This window comes from Apostichopus japonicus, chromosome 20 (assembly GCF_037975245.1).
Source record: "Apostichopus japonicus isolate 1M-3 chromosome 20, ASM3797524v1, whole genome shotgun sequence".
NCBI lineage: Eukaryota > Metazoa > Echinodermata > Holothuroidea > Aspidochirotida > Stichopodidae > Apostichopus > Apostichopus japonicus.
This window is the reverse complement of record NC_092580.1, coordinates 34,393,658-34,418,184: the sequence shown is the minus strand read 5'-3', so window position 1 is coordinate 34,418,184 and position 24,527 is coordinate 34,393,658. Positions and strand designations below refer to the sequence as shown.

The 24,527-nt window shown below is 35.4% G+C and overlaps 1 protein-coding gene across 4 annotated transcripts in view; it reads left to right on the top strand.

Moving 5' to 3' along the window:
• The window catches only part of LOC139961097 (voltage-dependent calcium channel subunit alpha-2/delta-3-like), a 132,895-nt gene that overhangs the window by 50,009 nt on the left and 58,359 nt on the right, over nucleotides 1–24,527 (top strand). For all 4 annotated transcript variants that reach the window (XM_071959984.1, XM_071959986.1, XM_071959985.1 and 1 more), the window contains 3 exons: nucleotides 16,132–16,264; nucleotides 18,535–18,666; nucleotides 22,458–22,527. In XM_071959984.1, coding sequence (XP_071816085.1) covers nucleotides 16,132–16,264; nucleotides 18,535–18,666; nucleotides 22,458–22,527 — 335 coding nt within the window. The remainder of the gene's footprint in view (nucleotides 1–16,131; nucleotides 16,265–18,534; nucleotides 18,667–22,457; nucleotides 22,528–24,527) is intronic.

Below are 24,527 nucleotides of genomic sequence, written 5' to 3'. Positions count from 1 at the left end.
CAGCCTTTCAGGGTGTACAATATTTTTAGTGGCCACAGACATATCAGTAGAGATGTGATAAATATTTCACAGTATAGCTTGCAGACTTTCGGGGTGTACAATATTTAGAGTGGTCACAGACATATCGGTAGAGACGTGATAAATATTTCACAGTATTTTATATATCTTGCAGACTTTCAGTATTTATTTTTTTCAATATTTAGAGTGGTAACAGACATATCAGTAGAGATGTGATAAATATTTCACAGTACTTTATATAGCTTACAGCCTTTCAGGGTGTACAATATTTGTAGTGGCCACAGACATCGGTAGAGATGTAATAAATATTTGACATTAGTTTATATAACTTACAGACTTTCAGGGTGTACAATAATTGTAGTGGCCACAGACATATCAGTAGAGATGTGATTAACATTTCACAGTATTTTATATAGCTTGCAGACTTTCAGGGTGTACAATAATTGTAGTGGCCACAGACATCGGTAGAGCTGTGATACATATTTCACAGTATTTTATAGCTCACAGACTTTCAGGGTGTACAATATTTGAAATATAAATGGGAAATAAAACTCAACAGAAGACTGTTGGTTCAAGGTTGGTTAGAATGTATTAGCAGGCTAGCAAACTTCCAGAATTCCAGAATAAGACAAGTCTCACAAAAATAGGTTTTCATAACATTCATGGCAAAAAACAAATCCGTCCCCATAACTCTGATTGCATAAAATGAACATTTAGCCCCCCTCCCGCCCCCCAAAAATACGGTCTTCTAGTGGCCACAACATATATATCTAAGGGACTTGTGACTTTTGCAGATATTTTACAAAATTATCTCTTTGACCACTGTTACCTAAATGATTGATTGATAAACAACATAATAATCCAACTAAGTCCAATGAAATCAAGTATATACACTGTACTGTAAAGTAGTAAACTGTACACAAAACTGGCAGGTATACGGACAGACGAACAGACGTAAGTGTGTATGTATGTGTGTATGTAGGCTATGCCACACACACACTGATGACACATGTATGGATGCCTTACTAGTCGACAAGACCAACTCAACATAACATGAGGGGCATTCTAATTTGAGAGGTGATATTTAATAACAAATTACATTTCATCAGGTTCTTGGCTCATGTCACACAATAATTGTTGTGATGTTGCTAGCTTTAAATAATATTCATGTGCCTAGCGAACAAAGAAGATGAGCAGGAAAACATGCACTTGGAATATTTTATCATATTTTCTCCTAATTGTAAATATGACAGGGTTTTTGTTAAGAGTTTAGATGGGATAACAGTCATCTATCCATCTTTCTTCTTTGAGATGAGCTCAACACTGATCACCATCTTTATCTGGTCTATGTAATTACTGTTGCAGCTGTGTACTGTCGACTTCCTTTGACGAGGTTGTGTACTCTACGTGTACTGGGCAATGGAGAAGTTGACAGTGATGAGAATGAATGTTAGCACTGTTAATGATTAAACTATTCAGCGCACAGACTCACCTGGGTTTATATGTATGGTAGCTTATGAGATTATGTTGGAGAACAGCTCAAAAGTCACAAATTGGATGGCGGGCATAATGTAGTATGTACAGCATGCACAGTCAGAGTCAGTCTTTCAATAGCTTTCATGAGATTTCTGTAGATTCATAAAGTATTGAAGCCGTATACTGCACTTGGCTTGGAGTCCTATGTTGTAGGTGTGTGTGTGATTTTAGATGGCAGGTTATCGGAAACCTCATCTCATTATCGAAAACTACGTGAAGAAATACGATAGGTTGTGAAGTATTTAAAAGTCTGAGTCTGGGTTGTTGAAGGTTAATGTTGATATTAGTATTACTGTGCACAATTCTGTACAGAGTATGTAGGAATATTAAGGCTTACTACTGCAGGCTATACGTGCTCTCTGATAAAGCATTTCCACATGAATTTCTATTTTATTTTAGTCACCAAAATTGTACAACAATGCTGTACATCATAAGTGAAGCCAAATCCATGTGAAGGACTTACTGAATAAATGAATTAAAAATTGTCAAAAAGTGATTTGGTACTCCTAGAATTTTTTTGAGATATACAGTACTGCCATTAAACAGGTTGCATTAGTTTATTATTATACAAAATATTTTACCTTATGGAGACATATAATTCCATGAAAATGAAGGACAATTATTACATAAATGTCCTACAAACTGTTCATAATTAGAAATTATAATTCATAGAATTTTAATATTTGTACCTTGTATTTACTGTAATAATCAGTTTTCATCAGCAATGACCTCACTGACCTGTGTACACAAAACTAACATACAGTACTCTTGCTATATAATATAATTACTGTATCCTATACCTGCACATAACTGTACATGCATGATTCCACTGTAGACTACTAGCTTGCAGCCAAGTGTAACCTTCATCATATCATATTCTAGTTAAGAATTCATTATCATAGGACTATATGGTGTCATGATTCCCGGTTATGCACCTGGTTAAAAGTTCCATCCGACTGCCTATCTTCTTAATGACCTTGTTTTGTTCTAAGTTCTATATTAATTAGCAGGATTTGTTCTGTCCTATTGTTTTGATCTCTCTGCAGTTCTTTAGTCTAAATATTGAGTCTGTCTTTCTCCCATTACACATTGATTCAATACATGCATGCCAAGTTGCAAGTTGGATTGATACAGTAATCTCACCAAGTCTAAACTTCTTCATCTTTGGATAACATCAGTTTTGGAGTTTAATTTTCTGGAAATTCCTTGAAACACATTGTTGCAGCAATAATTAACTTCAACTGATACTTATTGAAAAGTGTAAACTATAATAAAAACCAACTTTTAGTAGAGTTTGTACCGTTTGATATGTATTATAGATAATTGTGGAGGTAAAACATGTAATTAATTGTAGATTTTCTGAAGAATTCTTGACTGCATGGGGATAGACTGTTTTGGCTCCCAAGTGTTAAGTCAGGAATTGACAAACATGGTTACTTCTGCATTTTGTATATATGTTAATCATGGCATACATAAAATTAAACTTTAAGAAAAATATTGGCAAACACATTCATCTAATTGCAAAGCTCATTATTCAATTTATAAAAAAAGGCTTTAATTGTTATAAGACAAAATCTTGGAAGGATTCGATGATAAGTTATGTACAGCTGCTCTCTTACAGTACTTGATCTTTCAATTAAAGCTTTTGATACCATTGACCACCGCATTCTTCTACAAAAACTTACTTGTTACGGTGTTACGTGGAACAACTTTAAATTGGTTCAGATTTACTTAATTGATTGTTATCACCTTGTGTCTTATAATTTTATTACCTCATCAAACATTTCTTGCAACATTGACATTCCACAAGAGTCCATGTTAGGACCATTACTTTTTTATTATGTATATATGATATTTATGATTAATAAGTCTTCTTATAAGATTTCCTTGATTATATTTGCTGATGAAACTACTGTTCTTATCCAACATAAACATTTAGATCATGTTCTTCAAAATATTAGTTACGAATTCCTCAAAATTTCTGACTGGCTAAAATCTAATAGATTGTCACTTAATATAGGAAATACAAAATTAATGGTGCTGGCAACAGAATTTGTGATTAGACAAAATTCTTAGTAATACTTGGTGGAGTGTGAATTAATACATCCGATTATGCTAAATTTTTAGGATTGCATATATACCGTATTGATTAATGACTTAACTGGAAAAACACATTTTTATCATCAGACTGCTGCATGAATAGCCTGTTAAGTGCAATTAATAGGTTGAAGCTATATTTACCTAAACTCACTTTACTGACAATTTATAATGCGCTTGTATTGCCTGAGCATTTAAACTACAACATCTTTGTGTGGGGTAATGCCCATATTTATTTATATTTATTTCTAGTCCGGCTGACTCAGTGTATATATGACTACATGTATTACCAATTGAAAATTATTGTAATTTAATGGAAGAAATAAAATGAATACATATCAGTGAATAATTTACCGGGGATCTCAACTTCAAATTGTATGCAAAATAGGGACGTAGTCATACAATTGCAGAGATGTATGTTTTGATACACAAGAACCATATTATGTTATAAGAGGCAAATATCAGAGCCTTGTAAACTGCTATAGAAACTTTGTACAATACTGTAGATAATTCCAGGCTGCATATACAGTAGTGTATGTAGATAGCCATACAGGTTTATGTGTACTGTATTATTTTAGCACTTGGACTATATCAGTGGCTATTATTACCAAGGTTGTTAGAGACTGTCCATCCATTTGATGAATGACATTGTCTAAAATGAAAAGTGATATCTTTAATTTTGTCTGGCAGAATGCAACCATAAGATCAACTTTTTGTTGAAATCATTCGTGCATGAATGAAACAGAATTAATTGCACTACAGAGATACAGCTATTTGTACAAAGCTATATTTGTGGTAACATCTAAGAGAATATTGCCAAATTGTCAGCTTTGCTTATTTGAGGTCATTTTCATGACAATACAGGTAATCTGTGTATTATAACTCAGAATGTCCATGTGCATGTTTGTGATCAAAATGATGGAGAGTTTAGGAACAACGCTTAACATCACACAATTGTGGTTAAAACTTTCTGGCAAAGTCATATGGGCGAAAGTGAAAACTTTGTCAGATTGAGAACATCATTCGTATGCTTCCCAGCTCCAACCCCCCTCCACCCTTTATCTCCCCCACCCCCCCAATAGGGAGAGGAAAAAAGTGTTTACAATATATGAAATTGAAATAGTACATTGTTTTGTGGGTCCTGATACAGTACTTTAAGAGTGGCGTATCTAGGTACTGATGATGATGATGTAAATCATATCTTCTGGATGTTGTACGCATTGATGATTACTCTACTCTCCTGCTCAGTGTGTAGAATATAATGGAAGAGTCAACATCATACATTGGAACAATAACTACACAGTGTCATTCTGTGAATGACATATTATCTATCAACAATGATAGAAATGTTTTGTCTTTTTATCAGCATTTTGGCTAAGATGGTTTACAAACATGATTTATGAATGCTGAGAGTACTATATTGTCTAATTTAAGATTCTGACAAAGATATTTCCCTCAGATTGTACAAATCCCATGACAACAATATTTTTGTTTTGAACTTGAAGCATGAAGTTTATGTTCTCAAAATGTCTAGGATAATATAATTATAACAAGTTACCTTCACAAATGGAAGAATGGAGTGTTAAAATAAGGTATCAAATTATATATGTTGGATGCTTAAAAATTAAAATGAAATGTGACAAATAAGCAAACTTTCTGAGAATCATCACACAGCGGATTATACTTGGACAATAACAATGAAGACTGAACCGATCAAAGAAATTGTAAATATTCAAATGTGAATCATTTAGATATTTATATTTCATACCAAGATGATATCATGAGAGGAAAGCTCATTATGAATACTCTATATGTGTACAGTACAGTGTATTATGTATGTACATGTGTATTTACTTCGTTCCCCACTTACCTGTCTCCCCACAACCTATGCACCGCATGGGCGAGAGTGTACACTAAAAACAGCCCCCAAAAACACCCTTCCCTACAAGAAAAGGATACTTATCAGGCTGGAAAAGATCCTTGGAAGTGCAGAAGTCCTGATAGGAAACTTCTAGAGTATAAATCCAAGGTAATCCGGGCGAATTTCGCGAAAATTTTTCTAACTCCGAAAAACACATTGAGACACTTTGTGGGTAGAAAAATGAAGGAAGGCCATTTGGGCCAGTGAGGGTGTACAGTGTTAAAAGATTACCAGGGCATTCTAGACACGGTAGAATGCGGTGCATAGGTTGTGGGGAGACAGGTAAGTGGGTCACTCGTAAATATATAAACCAGTAAGTTTTATAATGTGTGTGGAAATCTTACACTGTATCATCAGTAGATTGCTCAGCTCACAGCTGTCATGTGTGGATCAATCAAAAAGGGAGTCTAGAAATTTGTAAGTGTCTTTCCTTTTTCCCCAAGGGTGGGCAATGCCATGAGTCAAGTGGCATACTGACAAGGGTTTCTCAAGATTGGATCATTGCAACAACTGTCAGTAACTCTGTATCTGTAGTACTTGTACTGTCTAGGGTAAAAGACAGAATTATTCACTACAATTGCTACTACAATGGTATTTGAAGAAGTTTACATAGCAAGGCCTACTGTCAATACTATAATTTGATTGTGAAACAGTCAATAATTAAGAAGGGATAGGGCAATGGTGAGAAAAAGAAAAAGAAAAAAACAAAACAAGGGTTTTGATTGATTCTTCTGTGGATCTCAGCTGTTTGCAATCAACACACACTCTTCCATCTACAGTATCATATTGTGATGTAAAACAATCAGTAACATTACAGCACGTTCCCAGGCTACTTCCTCTGACCCACTTCCTGGTTTTCTCTGGTTCCTTTTCCTCCCAAATCTATCATCCATTTTTTAGTCAACCACCCACAATTTTCGTGGAGCTTTCACTACTCCCATGGTTTGGATTCCCAGTCAAAGTGGCGGTCTCCACCCTGGCCTAGGGCCACAAAAACCCTTTTGGAGCGTTGCCAGTAAAACGGATAACAAAGAAATTGCTGGTATTTGTGGGTAAAACTTGACAAATATTAACATGCAATACATTGCTGTAAAGTTGTGTCACTCAGCAAAAAACGTTGGAATATGAGGGTTATAGATGCAGATGCTTTGATGATTGTTGTCTGCATGTAAGTGGTACTTGCCCGATTTTACTAACATTACTACAGTTGTTGTTGTCTGCAAAGAAAGCTATTTCTATTTGTTAGATGGACAAATTTTGTGAATAATTGCACATTTTGTTGTGTTTACAGCAAGATAATGCATGCTTGATGTCATGTTGGCATTTTTATTACCTGTAAAAATGATCAACTTGAAGAGAAAAAACATTTGAGCATTAATTCATCTGTTTTACCATATATGCTTTATGTAACAACTTTACAATATCACCCTACATAAACTGGGTTCCTTGTATCATAACTTTGCTATATTAGAACTAGACTATTGTACATACAGTAGTCTGTTATATGCTGCAGTGAACAGAAGTTCATAGCATTAACTATGCACACAAACTGAAAAGAACACAGCAATAGGCCATGGCAAATAAAGCATGAAACAAAACTGCCTAATATTCCATCAATAAACATGGTATTATGAGTAAAATCATACATGTGACAATTAAATTTTGAAGACAAAACTGCAAGATCTTGTATATATACACATCCTACATAAACTACATGAACTACAGTACTAAGTAAATTGTGTGTGTACATCCTACACAAACTACTAGGTATTGTGTGTGTACATCTTACCTGAACTGCAGTACTAGGTATTTTGTATACATGTACATTCTACCGTACAGAACTACTAGGTATATTGTATACATCCTACATGAACAACTAAGTATAATTGTGTATGTACATCCTACATAAACTAAGTAGGTATTGTGTATGTATGTATACTACATGAACAACTAGGTATTGTGTATACATCCTACATGAATTACTATGTATTGTGTATGTATTGTGTATGTACATCCTACATAAACTAAGTAGGTATTGTGTATGTATGGATACTACATGAACAACTAGGTATTGTGAATGTACATCCTACATGAACTACTATGTATTGTGTATGTACATCCTACATAAACTAAGTAGGTATTGTGTATGTATGTATACTACATGAACAACTAGGTATTGTGTATACATCCTACATGAACTACTATGTATTGTGTATGTACATCCTAAATAAACTAAGTAGGTATTGTGTATGTATGTATACTACATGAACAACTAGGTATTGTGTATGTACATCCTACATGAACTACTAGGTGTATGTGCATCCTACAAAAAATTACTAGGTATTGTGAATGTACATCCTACATAAACTACTAGATATTGTGTACATGTACGTACTACATGAATAACTAGGTATTGTGTATGTACATCCTACATGAACTACTAGGTATTGTGTATGTACATACTGCATGAATAACTAGGTATTGTGTTTGTACATCTCACATGAACTACTACTGTAGGTATTGTGTGTACTGTACATCTTACATGAACTACTAGGTATTGTGTATGTACATCCTACATGAACTACTACTGTAGGTATTGTGTGTACTGTACATCTTACATGAACTACTAGGTATTGTGTATGTACATCCTACATGAACTACTAGGTATTGTGTATTGTACATCCTACATGAACTACTACTGTAGGTATTGTGTGTACTGTACATCTTACATGAACTACTAGGTACTGTATTGTGTTTGTACATCCTACATGAACTACTAGGTATTGTGTATTGTACATCCTACATGAACTACTACTGTAGGTATTGTGTGTACTGTACATCTTACATGAACTACTAGGTAATGTGTATGTACATGTACATCCTACATGAACTACGAAGTCTTCTGTATATATCCTACTGTACATTTGTAATATTGAGATGATACTAGCTGGATACTTTAGTGTTGCAAATAAGTATAAATGTACAACAAATACTTAAACAGTACCTCGTGTGGCCTCCACCATTTCTCATTTCAGTGTCTGTGATGATATTTTGTCAAATTGACCAAATAGTTTGGTTTTTCAAATAGCACATGCACAGTACATGCAGCTCTAATGATGGATGAACAACTGTCTGAAATTATTCTTGTACTTGGCACAGCGAGAATATAATTTATTGATAATAAAAGATTAATGTATGCAGGAGCCATATAACTGATACAATAGTGTAAGGTGCACCACATCATGGCCAAGCATAAATTATGTGTTTTACACTGATTTGAACTGTGCACATGTGGTACTGTAGATAGAATCTTTAATAAGCTCTGAACCTGTATGTTTTATTAATAATTTATGTCTTTAACTAACAAATTAATTTATGTCTTTAATTAACCTGTATACATGTCTTTAATAAGCCCTGAACCTGTATTGACTAAAAATATGTATTGAATGCTTGACTTACAACTACAATCTATCTGATGATATGGAAATCTGTTAAGGTGGATACTTATAAATTAGCAAACACCTTGAGATGTGCATGGAGGTGCTTGGTGGGTTTGAAGGACAAGAAACACAAAATGGTGAAGTGACCAATTTGTGAAATGGTGTTGTGTTAATAGTTTATTTATTTGTGCTTTAAAACCAAGAAGTTTTAAGCCATGAAGCTTAGCTTAAGCTTAGCACTCTCTGTACCAAGAAGCACACAAGGCCGAGACGTCGTCCCTCCACTTCTTCCTGTTCGCTGCATGCTGCTGTCCTGGCTTCGTTCCAACTATTCCAGCCTGCTCTTCTCCTCTCTCTCTCTACTGTCCTCCGCCATGTTGTTATAGGCCTGCCTCTTGCTCTTGAACCATCTGGGGTCCATCCCAGGGTCATGTAATTGTTGTCTGTCCTGTCTTCCTAGCCAGTTCCATCTTCTCCTCCTTATTTCATTACTTATCCTGTTCAATTTGGTCACTCTCTCCATCTCTTCATAACTGATTGGTCTGTGGGTATCTTATTTTAAGTATTTTCTTCAGGCATTTATACTGGAAGGTATCTTGTTTCTTTCCTTCTAATTGAGTTACGTTCCATGCCTCATATCCATATAGCAATACTGATTTTACAAGGGTTTTGCATCTAGGGTGATCATTGTTTGTCTCCCAATGTTTCCTTGGTGCCAAATTCTAGTCAGGCTCCAGAATGCTGCCATAGCTTTTCCCCAGCCTGCATGTAATATCTTCTGTTGCACCTCTAATTTTATTACTTTTGCACCAAGGTAGGTTAATTCAGCAACATCCTCAATCTGGCACATCGTTGACTTCTAACTTCTGCTCATTCTGTGTATTTAACCTCATGATCTTGCATTTACCAACATTTACTTTCAATCCAACCCTTGCTGCCTCATTCACCACTCTATTAGTCTTCCTCTGAACATGATCAAAATTTAGAAGATAACAATGCTTTATCATCAGCAAAATCTAAGTCTTCTAAAACATTGTTAAAATTTCCACCTAATTTTTTCCACCTAAAATTTCTCTCTGTGCCAGTAACATTTTTCATTATCCAGTCGATGACCAAAAGGAATAAAAACCCTGACATTACACATCCTTGTCGGACACCAGATGTAATATGGAACCAGTCAGCTATAGCTCGCCTTCATCTAACACTGCACAGTTGAATGCATTGTACATTTTCTTTAAAATCTTAATTACTTTTTCTGGAATGCTGTAATTCTTTAGTATTCGCCGTAGGCTTGGTCTATGCACAGAGTCGAATGCCTTTTCAAAGTCAATAAAATGAAGGTATAGAGATGATCTCCACTCACATGACTGTTCCACAATATTCCATAAGATGAAGATTTGCTCGGTTGTCCCCCTGCCTTTTCTGAACCCGGCCTGTTCTTTCCTGAGCCATGAAACACCTTTGGCAAATCTACTGCCACCCAGATGGTGGATGGTGCTTTCATAAGAATGAAGCATGCTCAGTGTTGGGTAACCTTAGTAACTGCCAGGTTCTGAATATTGGTTTACATTGTTTGAATCTTTTATGTACTGTATCTGGTGTACACACCATAGTCAACACAATATGTCATAAATGTTAGGTGACATCAATGAAAATTTATGGGGACTCTGAGATATTAGTTTTATTCATCTGTGAAATGAGTTCCTTTCAATTGCATTGAGATTTTGTACAGTGCTTAAAAAAAAAACTACTTGTATGCTGAAATTGATTTATCTATTCTTATTTATGTACTAGCCACAAGCAGAACTGTGAATTTTGCTGGATAGTAACTGTATTATACGTCATATGCACAGTAGAGTCTATGTAACAGTAATGTTTCTTCATGTATGCACATTATCAAATTTAATTAAGCCATGCATCATTAAATATGTACTTTGTCAACATGATTCACATAGTTCAGTCCAAACTCAATTAGTAATATTTGATAGTTGTGGGTATAACTGTTTATTTCCAATTATAATATATTGCCTTGCTACATATAATATTATTATTTCCCCATTAGTATGATAGTTTGTATAGTTTTTATGTGTAAGTAATCTGACAATTTTACGGCCAGCATGTTTGCCTACTTTCTATCCTTGTGGGACAATGACTGCTGTCATGGTAAGTTCATATCACATACGTAGTTTAGTAGTAAAAAAGAGATCAGGAGGGACACTCAAGTCCCCATCAAGGACCCTATAGGAGAGAAAAAAACTGACGCAAACACTCAGACCCAATTACAATGCTTAAAGTGCTTGTCCAAAGCATTCTTAAAACCCATTCACACTACTTGTAAGTACAACTTTCTCAGGCAAACCGTTCCACTCATTCACAACCATATTAGTAAAAAAGGTTATGCCGAATATTAACCCTACTTTGTGACTTTTGGAGTTTAAGTTTCACATAGTTCAGTCCAAACTCAATTAGTAATATTTGATAGCTGTGGGTATAACTGTTTATTTCCAATTATAATAAATTGCCTTGCTACATATAATATTATTATTTCCCCATTAGTATGATAGTTTGTATAGTTTTTATGTGTAAGTAATCTGACAATTTTACGGCCAGCATGTTTGCCTACTTTCTATCCTTGTGGGACAATGACTGCTGTCATGGTAAGTTCATATCACATACGTAGTTTAGTAGTAAAAAAGAGATCAGGAGGGACACTCAAGTCCCCATCAAGGACCCTATAGGAGAGAAAAAAACTGACGCAAACACTCAGACCCAATTACAATGCTTAAAGTGCTTGTCCAAAGCATTCTTAAAACCCATTCACACTACTTGTAAGTACAACTTTCTCAGGCAAACCGTTCCACTCATTCACAACCATATTAGTAAAAAAGGTTATGCCGAATATTAATCCTACTTTGTGACTTTTGGAGTTTAAGACAATGACCTCTGGTACAACCATATTAGCAAACATGAAATAGTCAGTGAAGGATAAATTGTCAAAACCATACACAATCTTGAAAACCTGAATCAAGTCACCAAGTAACCTTCTAAGCTCCAGTGTGGTGAGATTCAACAGTTGTAACCGCCTATAATAAGGAATACCCTTTAAGGAACTGATCATCCTAGCAGCCCTCCTCTGGACCTTTTCAAGTACTTCCTTAACCCTAGCAAAATTCTTATGGGTTCCAAGCCTGCACAGCATACTCCAGATGAGGCCTAACCAACTGCTTATAAAGCCTAACTGCTATGTCCTCTTTCAGAAAACTAAAGTTCCTCTTGATCATACCTAAAACCATATTACCTCTTTTTAGCAGCTTCGAGACAATGTTTAGAAGGTTGCAGAGATGAGTCATTGTAGATACCTAGGTCTCTTTCAACAAAGACCTCCTGTAACTCCACACCATTAAGATTGTATAGGTATACTTTTGGTTACTACTACCAATCACCTTGCATTTGTCAATATTAAAAACATATACTTGTATTAGTGCTACCAGTCTCTTTACTATATGCATGCAGATGTAGAGTATAAAACCAACATCTTCATCAGACTTGGGTAGATGATGATGATGATGAGGATGTTGATTATGATGAGGATGTTGATGATGATGATTGTGATGGATTCATGTGGTATATCAAGAGAAATGCTCATCCTCATATGTCAGATATCAGTCATCTCAAGATTGATCACACACAAGGGCGGCGGAACCGGGGGGGCACAGGGGGCACGTGCCCCCCCACTTTTCCTCAGGTTAAAAATGTGCCCTTTTTCTACATAAAAATAGAGGTGTCTCAAGTTAGCAAGAGGCCAGGGAACCAGAATGAACACTCGGGAAGGACCGTTTCCGGCCATCTGAGGGCATTGTAAAACCGAAAATTTTCTTGTACGCTCCGTGCCAACCGATGGTGGCGCTCCACTCAGATAGTCGTGCATACAACTTTGCAAATCCTGGCTAAGCCCGTGACTTTTAATGAATTTCTGTGGGTCAAACTCAAAGCTATTTCGAATGAAAAAAAATTGGTTAAGATATTAACAAGAAATAAACTCTAATTCGGAAGATTCCTACATTAGCAACTAGCATGATTTCACCTGTTTGTTTCAAAAGAAAACTTGTTTCTTGTTTCCCAATTTGCACATTGGATATTGCAGTGCTAGTATGCATATTTTCCTTGAGGGGGGGGGGGGGCGGGACGTTGATGGAGTGATGTGTATACGCAAATAAGTTAATACAATAAGAGTTATCAAGGGTACTAAATATAAGGCTGCATCAGTCCAATCGAATTTCTGCAAAGTGCCCTTTGATGTCGGTGCCCCCCCCAGATTAAAAGTGCTTCCGCCGCCCTTGATCACACACTCCCCATCTTCATGCAAGACTGTGCCACCTGCACAGTTTGTAATCTCCATCTGCCAGTGTTTTACAATATTAAAGATCTTAACATACTGTCTGTACAGCCTCATTCATTGTGTGTCCATATAGTCATGAGTGTACAGTAGGTCACAAACAAGCTGCCAGAACAAACCTACATATATGATCAGTAGGTTTAGTCTTAAACTCTGGTACAAAATGTGAAGAAAAGTTGGCCAAAAGGTAAGAACTTGTAGCATTAATTATCAAAATATATATAAATTGTGATTGATGTGTTGATGTAGGTATATATTTATTTTTTAGACCTGTGCTAAATTTAATATACTGCACTCTTACATACTGTGTATGCACATTACTTGCCTACTACAATAACTGAATGCTGGTTAAATGTATGTCAGGTGCATGGTGAAGATACTTTGCAGTCTTCCCTGTGGCTTTGTAAGAAACTATTCCTTAACTGTTCAGGAAACAGCTGTAACTTTCTGCTTCATTAATTTTAAAGACCTTAAACCCCAAATAAACGAAAGATATGAAATACTGCTGTAGGTGTCACTGCATGGTATATAATATAGTAGTAAGTAGTAATTAAACTACTTTACAAATTATTCATAATTTTGGCAGTCTTTAACACATTGGCCTCAACCTTGCCATAGTTGGCCTCGATCACAAAAATTATGAAAGAAATTGTTTATGTTAGCTTCAGCTATAAATTAGGGGATGTACTGCATAAAGCCTGAAATGTACAGTGCAGTAATTGCAGTACACTACTGTACCGTACCTATGCCCAGGTCTGTATTGTATCATACTGTACTGTATCTGTGCTGTACTGTACCTGTGCTGTAATGTAATGTACTGTACCTGTACTTTGATGTACTGTACGGTACTGTAATAAGCTACCTGTACCATACCTGTACTGTAATAGATACTACTGTACTGTACGATACCCTATCGTACAGTACAGTACAGTACCGGTACAGTAGTATATTACAGTACAGAAGAGGTTAAGTACAGACCTACAGTACAGCACATTACAGGTACAGTACAGTACAGTACCGGTACAGTAGTGTATTACAGTACAGTACAGTACCGGTACAGTACACTACAGGTACTGTAGTGCACCTTTACTGAACCTGTACTGTACTGTAATATACTGTACTGTATTTATACTGTACTGTAATATATTGCACTGTACTGTGCCATACCTACACTGTACTGTGTGTAAAGGTACAGGTACTGTACAGTACCTGTACTGTGCTGCACCATTACTGTACTGTGCTTTACTGTACCTGTACTGTAGGTCTGTACTGTACCTGTACTGTGCTGTACTGCATGTACTCTACCTGAACTGTAAAGTTTATAATTGTCATATCGAACCAGGGAGTTGTAACTCCCTGATCGAACGGAATGAACATCCTTCTCACCACATGACATTTATATAAATGCCAAGTCTCATTTTCTTACAACTATTTATGTAGTATTGAACAGTAGGAAATACTACTTACTTGTTCAAGATTTTTTCCTGTAGATGGTTCTGTAAACTGACTTTGGGCATCAGTTGTGCAGTAATATAGTACTTATATGTTTTAGAGTGAACATAATTAAGTGAAAATAAGAAAATCAAGTAAAAAAAGATTGTCAATAACTATTTTTTTTAGGTAAGAGTGAAGGAAGTAGATAAAGAGCAGTCTGTACTGTTCATATTCAGCTGAAGATATCTCGCTCATGATTCAGAAATGACCAAATGATATTAGTCGTTCTGCATTTCCGTTTACCGTGATAACATGTGTGTAGATCCATCATGTACATTAGTTACATTGATTCTCGCATGTTACCTTGACAGATCTCAGAAATAAATTAATAACAATACTGTCAGTAACAGGAGGTTTATCATGCATGATGTCTGTCCTTCAAATATTCTAAGGATCCGATCAGGCTTTTTACCTTTTGTACAGATGATCGCCTACTGTTGTTTTTGGTAGCCAATTCTCTCCTACACATTTCAGTCAATTTGTACAGTATCTGTGTACAGTATCTGTGCTTTAAACAGCAAGCCAGTGTAACTTGGAAGACATACACAGAAAATTGGATTTATCTACATAGGCTTGCATTGGAGAATTCTTACTTACAGTCAATGGGCAACATGTATTGTTTGTAGATCATTCTTGAATCAGTGTAATTTAGGATACCATTGTCACTGAGCTGCAGGTAATTAAAGATGAATATAGATCCATAGTTGTAAAGTTATAACATAATGTAGAGTAGATTTCAGGAGCTTTAAAATCGTCTCTTATTTGAAAGAAAGACTATTGTATCAACCCTTTGCTTTGTAATTTTTGAAGAGCATAGAAGTTATTTGCTAGAATGAGATTCAGCCACTGCCCTCAGGATTTTGTCCTGTGTTCTACCAAATCAGCTGTATTCTCTCCTAAAGTTGGTATTCTTTATTTTTTGTTTTTGCATAACTTATACTTATGGGTAACACGTGGTTGCTTACAAACTACGACAAGTTTTATGCATCCATTAACAAGGTAATATCGTTACTTCTTTGGCAAGACAAAGGAGTTATGCAAATACTTTCATTGTCAGATGTACTCTAAAACTGCATGCTTAATTTTATCTTAACATAGCTAGAAGTGAAGCTGTACGTCACATGTGATTGAACTATGGCTCCTCTTCTTGTATTCATCCCTTAATGGAAACCCATTTAAAGTGCTTTAAGTTATCTGAGTGTAATCTCCATTTCTTGTTTCATCCTTAGCCGCCAACCGAGTATCGAAATGCCTTGAATAATAGTTTAGAAGATGTCTTTATGAACATTACTGGCTATGAAACAACAGGTGTCCTTTATTCTAACAGCACCATCCATGTGCCAACAGTTGTGTACGATAAAGGTAAGTTAAATTAACAGAACTTTCGAAGAAATTTTAACCATGATTTTACACAGTAACAAAACAGAAGGTAAGAACTGTACGTGTTGTTCAGTTAAATCGTGTAGGAAACTCTTGTCAGTTATAATAATGCAGATTATAATATCCTACAGGCTAATCCTAGAAATCGTTTTTCCAGCACTTCGCTTGTGATCTTTGCTGATGCAAAATAGATGAGTTCATTCATTTCAAGAGGATGACATTTCATCTAAAGAGTGAAAGCAATTAACTGATGTCCCCATAGTCTGAGAACAGAGCTGAAGTTGTGCATGAACCTACAGTGCAGATGAGTGATCTGAAATATGCTGATCACTGTTTATTCTCAGGGTGACATTGTGCTTATTACCATGAAAGTGAAGATCTATTATCATGAATTTACTTCGCTCCTCGCTTACCTGTCTCCTCACAACCTAGATCTATTGATTATCATGAACCTGAAGTCATGCTGATTAATCAGCAGTCTGAAGATGCACTAATAATATCAGCAGTCTGAAGTTTACTGTATTGATTATATCATCAGTTTGAAGTTGTACTGTATTGGTGATATCATCAGTCTGAAGTTGTACTGTATTGATTATATCAGCAGTCTGAAGATGTACTGTATTGATTATATCATCAGTCTGAAAATGTACTGTATTGATTATATCAGCAGTCTGAAGATGCACTAATAATATCATCAGTCTGAAGTTTTACTGTATTGATTATATCATCAGTTTGAAGTTGTACTGTATTGATGATATCATCAGTCTGAAGTTGTATTGTATTGATTATATCATCAGTCTGAAGATGTACTGTATTGATTATATCATCAGTCTGAAAATGTACTGTATTGATTATATCATCAGTCTGAAGATGCACTAATAATATCAGCAGTCTAAAGTTGTACTGTATTGATTATATCAGCAGTCTGAAGTTGTACTGTATTGATGATATCATCAGTCTGAAGTTGTACTGTATTGATTATATCAGCAGTCTGAAGATGCACTAATAATATCAGCAGTCTAAACTTGTACTGTATTGATGATATCAGCAGTCTGAAGTTGTACTGTATTGATTATATCATCAGTCTGAAGTTGTACTGTATTGATTATATCAGCATTCTGAAGATGCACTAATAATATCAGCAGTCTGAAGTTGTACTGTATTGATGATATCAGCAGTCTGAATTTGTACTGTATTGATTATATCATCAGTCTGAAGTTGTACTGTATTGATTATATCAGCAGTCTGAAGATGCACTAATAATATCAGCAGTCTAAAGTTGTACTGTATTGATCATATCAGCAGTCTGAAGTTGTACTGTATTGATTATATCAGCAGTCTGAAGTTGTACTGTATTGATTATATCAGCAGTCTGAAGATGCACTAATAATATCAGCAGTCTGAAGTTGTACTGTATTGATGATATCAGCTGTCTGAAGTTGTACTGTATTGATTATATCATCAGTCTGAAGATGCACTAATAATATCAGCAGTCTAAAGTTGTACTGTATTGATGATATCAGCCGTCTGAAGTTGTACTGTATTGATTATATCATCAGTCTGAAGTTGTACTATATTGATGATATCAGCAGTCTGAAGTTGTACTGTATTGATTATATCATCAGAAGTTGTACTGTATTGATTATATCATCAGAAGTTGTACTGTATTGATTATATCATCAGTTTGAAGTTGTACTGTATTGATTATATCATCAGAAGTTGTACTGTATTGATTATATCATCAGTTTGAAGTTGTACTGTATTGATTGTATCATCAGTCTTAGTTGTACTAATAATATACTAATAATATGAAAACTCATCTCTTTACTCAGTAATTCATTGTCTATGTACATATTGTGAGACAATTTTTATTGGACACTTTTCTCTTGTATATACATGTTTGATTTTATATCAAATTGGTATGGTTTATTTTTAGAATAGGTCAGGATCGAAGGCCAGACACTGGTTTTCTTTTGGTTTGCTCTTTCGTTGCATGTTCCTTGTCTGGTCAGCGGTCATTTGCTTCTTTTGCTGTGTGTTTGACTTGTATTCTTTATGTATTTAATGACTTTTATATTTGTAAAGCGCCCTGAGACTTCTGTTACGGGCGCTTAATAAGAACTGTTTATTATTATTATTATTATATCAGTGCTATGAAGTTGTACTGGTTTCATTAATCTGTCATTGTTGTTTGCATCACATAATAATGCAACAATATGACCATACTTGTTATATCTCTGCCCCTTTAACAGACCCAGACCTCCTCAGAGGAATTAATGCTACGAGTGTGCTAGACCAAGTATTTCAGGATAATTTGGAGAAGGACACTTCTCTGACATGGCAGTACTTTGGCAGCACAATCGGTTACATGAGAAATTACCCAGGTAAGTTTTGTTTTTGGCATTAAGTGTTTGCCTGCTGCTTATGATTTATATGCTACACCTACGAAACATATGTCTGAAATTTAACATGCGTTACCATAAGTTAATTAAGTGTGTGGAGTTCCTTTGGAATAAAAAATTCGGGAATAATTTAATTGATATATGAACCCTTTCAGTGAACATCTCAAGCTTGGATGTTTTACTGACTTTTATGAACTTAAACAATCCACATTGGCAGGACCTGTCATGAGGAATTAGGGTCTTCTAACTTTATCGTCAAACAAGCTTTTAAATATAACACAGGGTTGGTGGAGGGGGGGGGGCAGGGGGAGGACATAAGTTTAGACATGTGGCATTGATAATTGACTAATGTGATCATCATTAAATATTTCTAAAACCAATTTCATGATTTTTCATACTTTGCAGCGTAAACTTGGCACTGTTGAGTTATTCTTCGATTGTAATAAAATTGTCCTAGTTAATAAAGCCAAATTCCTTGGCATTTATATCGACTCCAACCTCACCTGTAAACACCATATCGATGTTCTTAAATTTCAAGAGCAATTGGTATATTGCATAAAATCAGCTATTTCGTCTCATTCTAATATCATTAAATCCTTGTATGATTCACTTATTCATTCGCAACTATATATCCTATTGTAATATTATATGGGGAAACAATCACTCTTCTTACTTGAATCGTTTAAATATTTTACCAAAAAGAGCCATTCATATTTTGACTAATTCTGATTATCGTGCACCAACCAAATCCCTTTTTTTCACTCTGTTTGGGGCCATTCCACACCAAGTGGTCCCAACATGGCAAAATTAGAAAGGGTTATTAGATGTCTAACTTTGTGTTTAATTGAAAGTAAGAAGGTTAGACTTTCTTAAACTGTTAAAGTTTTCTTCTTCTGATTTCTCAATCTTGGGTTATAGCAATGAGTATCCATCTCAAAGTATAGGCACCTTCACTGTGAATTATCAAACAATAATTTAAAGTAGAAAAAATCCTTAAATGAAAGGAAAGTACAAGCTTTCTTTTCATGTGGCAGTTAAATGCAGTCTGCTAATCTATTTAATAACAAAATTTAACAAATTTTCTTTGTTACTGTTAACACAGATTATGTTAAAAATGCCACACTGAGGCTGTGACTTACGTGACAAGAATAAGAGCAAATGTTTTCCTCACATGATATGTAGTGTGCTAGAGCAAAGTGAGCTACAATTGAAAAGGTAGCTATAAAGGTTGATCTATAATACCACCACTTTTGATAAATTTAACAAACTTTAACAAATTTATGGACTCTGGAAATGTGTGACTTACGTGATGTCACGTAAGTCACAAAGGGAAGTGTAACTTACGTGACAAGTTAATTCTCAACACTTTCACACAGTTTTGATGTCTTTTATACTATAAAAAGTTTATAACACCTTCCTCTTTATCAAAGATACCTACTCAGTTTTAAAATTCAGTAACAATATTTATAATTGAAGTAAAATTGAAAGGTTACATAAGTGAATTGCAAAAAATATCTCAAACAGCTCAAACTTATTACTTGTTACCTTATTTCTTGTTACCTTAAAGTCTCATGACGGGTTTGCCAAATTTAAACTTCAACTTTTCCAGCTTACTGCACTGAAAGCTCAGTGAGAATGACACCCTTTTATGCAGTTTCCATATCAATATTCGTTATTTTTATTTGTTTATATATGTCCATAAACAACAGATTTCTTAACAAGTCCATAGATTCTACAAAATTCAATCAAAATGTGCAAACCCAGCCGACAGATCATGCGCCAATCAAATCTCTCTGTTTTGTTTACAACGGTTATGCCTACAGTAGGTCTACTTTATTGTGTATTGTATCTTTCTTTCATTCTCTTGAATAGTATCTTTCTTTCGGTCTTACTGATGTACAGTACCTTGCAAACTTGTATCATTTCCTTCCATTGCAATGAATAAACAGGTATTTTCAAGAGTTTCCTCCGTTAATTGGGTAAAAAAAGTGGACGATAAGAGTATAAGTTAAGTAGGTTACATTGTGTAATGAACGTGCTGATATGGGCAGTTGCAGTGATTTTACAGTAAATCGTTCGCGTCATACGGGCAGAAAATAAATTTCTTTTGTTTGATTGCGACGTTTTCTCCATTAAACCCCCCTGGTCAGAGTGCATTTAGAAGTTAAGAAACATTGAATCTGCTTCGGAACTTTTGTTTTCCGAATTTCATCAGCAAACACATATTGAGACTTCTTTAAATGTGAATTGCAGTCTACCCCTGAAATGCACAAGGTGCTTCAGGGGGTAAAATTTGTTTTAATAATGTTTTCGGGCTGGTAGAAGATTTTATCTACCGTAAGAGGCCATTTCCACATTGTGGTGGTGGCAGGAACCATATTTGTAACCTCTCCTGGGTACAGTACATCATCATATTTTACAACAACCCTGTCATCTACCTTAATATGAGAGGTCAGAGCTGGAACTACAACATAAGTAACTGACATTAGTGGATCTCCTTCAGTATCTAATGCGGTTTTCCAAATACACATCTTGCCACCTTCTGCCTTTACCCCATGGATTTATATGGATTAATTATTTTAATCCAAATTCCCAAAAGTGACTAAAGTGTTACCAAAAAGGTTTAGATTATAACCAAAAATGTAGAAATGCAAATACATTAGAAGTATTCTGTATTAACCAGTCTAGAAAAACTTGTTTACTCCTAATTAAGAAACTATTTAGCTACTGTAGCACTTAAGTTAAGATATTTCGCAGAACTAGTCTATAGGACTTTTTGTGTACAAGTGAACTTCTAGATTCTATTTTTATGTGGAATAGACCCCTCCCCTTCCCCCAATCTCAATATAATGAACTTGTAAACATGTCCTTAGCCTATGTTACTTTGTATCTTTGGAAACTGTGAGAGGAAACTGAGCAGTTTCACACGTGTGACTTACGTGACAATTTTTTGTGACTTACGTGACGTCGCTAATTTGCATACGAATACCGGTATAAAATGCATATCAATTAAATTTTACCTTGAAGTTATTCCTCAATGTGTCCTTTTCAGATATAATAGGCAATTTAGCAGATTTCTCTCAATACTTCACAGGATTTATTGATTTCCTTCAAAAAGTTGAAATTCTTCATTTCTCTGCGTGACTTACGTGACACAAGTTGAGGGCGCTATAATTCGCAATGGGAAAGCATTAACGTTTCGCAGTGGTGACAGAATTTATTGTGGGTATTCAAAGTTCAGGAATGATAGGCATATGACTTAACTCTAGACTTGCACTGAACTGGAGATTGAAAACAAGTGTCAAATGTCTCTCTGATTTGTGACTTACGTGACGTGGAATGGCCCTTTGACTGTTTAACTTGTTTAAGGGGGACTGCTCGTAGAAGCTCTCTCAGTCTTCCTCCACCACCTTGTTTTTATATTGACTTTGGTCTACTCCTCTTTTATTGTTGTGGAAATAAACTCAAACTCAACTCAATCATACAAGGCCAAAAGGAAAATCATTACTGTGAACATTATTTGGTGTGTGATGGGTTGCAATGGTTGACATGGCCTCCCAGCCAACACAGTGTTAAGGCCCTGTGTGTACAGAGAGTTTCTGGTAGTGGCTTGTATGAGTACTGCTGGTTGAATGCATACTGTAGCTTGCTTCTAAATTTACTATATACCTACATGGCTAGAGAACTTGTTTGATTTTGGTCAGATTCTGTAAACCAACCATTTTTTCTTCTATAGTCACATATAATTTTTCTGTTCATTTCATGTCTTTTAGGAGTTTTATGGAACTTACCAGTGACAGATGACAAAGTGCTGAATCTTTTCGACAGCAGACGAAGAAGTTGGTAAGATGTTTTTGTTTTTGTTTTTTTTGGATTTTTTATTTTACATAACCTGAAAGATTATAAAACATATGACAGATGGTACCTTTTTCTTTTTTTTTAAACGTCAGTGGCAATGTCAAAAGATTTTCTTATTCCTTTTGTTTTTTAATTCATGTTATTAATATCTCAGGGGTGTATTATTTAAAAATGAGAGTAACAAGTCACTTTATTTACTGTTGCAATTGTAGGCTTCAAGATGTCATTGTAGAATAGAAAACATAACTCACACCTCATACTACTGCTAAGTTTACAATGCAGACTGATTAATCAAATATTTATGTACAGTTAACACTGACTGCTATATTTTAGTCTAGTTGATACTTTGATATGCTCTTCTACATGTACAGTTGTAATTGCTGTAGCTAGAGAGAACTGCACTTAACCTTAAATAATAATGACGGATAAAATAAAATAAAAAACTGCACATTCTTGCAAGATGAAAGCAAATATTCAATGATACATCCAAGTATCTATGCTTTCTGTGCATCTGCTGTCCATAAAACACATGTGTGTATACCATATACCTTCAATAACCAGTTTGCCACAAATCTCTCATGAATGTGATAATTGTCAATTAGAGAGTAAATTGACATTCTCTCAAACTGTTTTGTAACCTTTTATAAACATTGCTGTTGCCAGTGCCATTGTTACACGTTTGGTGAGTGACGATAGTTGAGAAGTAAACCAGCTCGATGCTTTCCTTGTAGAACGATGGAAAATATTCATACATTCAATTTGACAGAATTCTGAAGAGCTTCATTGCTCTTGGGCATTTTCAGGGTGGCATGTTGAAGATTGTGATAGTACATGTATGTATGGTATGGCCAGCTTTTCTGCATTATTTATGGGAAGAGTACTTCAGATGTTTATAGTTCAGGAATGCTCGAGTTTTGACAAACTGTTGAGGGGAAAAGTAAAAAAGATGCATTTCTCTACTCAAATTTCAATTCTGATTTATCTGTGTGAAATTGCACATCACTTACTGACAATAATTTGCATATTTTCAGCATGTCTATGTCATACACAGATGTCTATCCCACCATACATCATCACCCATGCACTAATCTGTATTCAGTACCCATGCACTAATCTGTATTCAGTGCCCAGTAACTGATCTGTATTCAGTACCCATGCACTAATCTGTATTCAGTGCCCAGTAACTGATCTGTATTCAGTACCCATGCACTGATCTGTATTCAGTACCCATGTACTGATCTGTATTCAGTACCCAGTAACTGATCTGTATTCAGTACCCATGCACTGATCTGTATTCAGTATCAATGCACTGATCTGTATTCAGTACCCATGCATTGATCTGTATTCAGTATCCATGCCTACTGATCTGTATTCAGTATCCATGCACTAATCTGTATTCAGTGCCCAGTAACTGATCTGTATTCAGTACCCATGCATTGATCTGTATTCAGTACCCATGCACTGATCTGTATTTAGTATCCATGCACTGATCTGTATTCAGTATCCATGCCTACTGATCTGTATTCAGTACCCATGCACTGATCTGTATTCAGTATCCATGCCTACTGATCTGTATTCAGTACCCATGCACTGATCTGTATTCAGTACCCATGCATTGCTCTGTATGAGGTATCCATGCCTACTGATCTGTATTCAGTATCCATGCCTACTGATCTGTATTCGGTATCAATGCACTGATCTGTATTCAGTACACATGCACTGATCTGTATTAAGTACACATGCATTGATCTGTATTCAGTACCCATGACCTGATCTGTATTCAGTATCCATGCATTGATCTGTTTTCAGTATCCATGCACTGATCTGTATTCAGTATCCATGCACTGATGTATTCAGAATCCATGCACTGATCTGTATTCAGTACCCATGCCTACTGATCTGTATTCAGTATCCATGCACTGATCTGTATTCAGTATCCATGCACTGATCTGTATTCAGTATCCATGCACTGATCTGTATTCAGT